Below are 967 nucleotides of genomic sequence, written 5' to 3'. Positions count from 1 at the left end.
CTTCCATGTGCAGCTGGAGATCACCGACATCAATGATAATGCCCCGGTCTTCCGCGTGAACGAGGAAGCCCTTAACATCGCGGAACTGTCTGTGCCGGGGTCTCGTTTCCCGCTGGAGGGCGCGTCGGATGCGGATATCGGAGCGAACGCGCAGCTCTCCTATACACTCAGCCCCAGCGAGTATTTCAGTCTCGACCATCAGGGGAATAATGACAAGAGCGCATCTTTAGGTCTTATTTTAACGAAAGCTTTGGACCGCGAGACGATTCCCGTTCACCGGTTGGTGCTGACGGCGAGTGACGGGGGCCGGCCATCTCTGACGGGCACCATGGAGCTGGTGATCTCGGTGCTGGATGCAAACGACAATGCGCCCCAGTTCAACCAGTCAGTGTATAAAGTTAAAATCTTAGAGGGTTCAGAGCTCGGGACTCTGTTAGTCACGCTTAGTGCCACAGATCCTGACGAAGGGATCAATAGCGATATTATATATTTATTTAGTAGACATGTCAGTACAAAAGTTAAAGAAATGTTCACTATCGATGAAAACACAGGAGAAATCAGTCTTCAAGGCAAGTTAGACTATGAAGAAATAGATAGTTACGAGATCCCTGTAGAAGCAAGAGACAAAGGCTCCCCCCCGCTGTCGGGTCACTGCAAGGTGGTGCTGGAGGTGCTGGACGTGAACGACAACGCGCCGGAGGTGTGGGTGACGTCGCTGTCGGTGCCGGTGCCGGAGGACGCGTCGGTGGGGACGGTGGTGGCCCTGCTGAGCGTGTCGGACCGGGACTCGGGGGCGAACGGTCGCGTGCGGTGCTGGGTGTGGCCGGCGTCGCCGTTCGGTCTGGAGGCGACGTTCGCGGGCTCGTACTCGCTGGTGCTGCGCGAGGCGCTGGACCGGGAGCGGGTGTCGGAGTACGAGGTGGAGGTGCGTGCGGAGGACGGCGGGGCGCCGGCGCTGCGCGGCAGG

The 967-nt window shown here is 58.1% G+C and overlaps 1 protein-coding gene across 1 annotated transcript in view; it reads left to right on the top strand.

The window, feature by feature from the left end:
• Positions 1-967, top strand: part of LOC103618719 (protocadherin alpha-11-like) — a 9,971-nt gene that overhangs the window by 6,286 nt on the left and 2,718 nt on the right. Inside the window, exon 4 of the mRNA XM_017738665.1 lies at positions 263-925. Coding sequence (XP_017594154.1) covers positions 263-925 — 663 coding nt within the window. The remainder of the gene's footprint in view (positions 1-262; positions 926-967) is intronic.

This window comes from Corvus brachyrhynchos, unplaced genomic scaffold (assembly GCF_000691975.1).
Source record: "Corvus brachyrhynchos isolate BGI_N302 unplaced genomic scaffold, ASM69197v1 scaffold376, whole genome shotgun sequence".
Taxonomy (NCBI): domain Eukaryota; kingdom Metazoa; phylum Chordata; class Aves; order Passeriformes; family Corvidae; genus Corvus; species Corvus brachyrhynchos.
The sequence above is the reverse complement of the archived record's forward strand: the minus strand, read 5'-3'. Positions and strand labels throughout refer to the sequence as shown.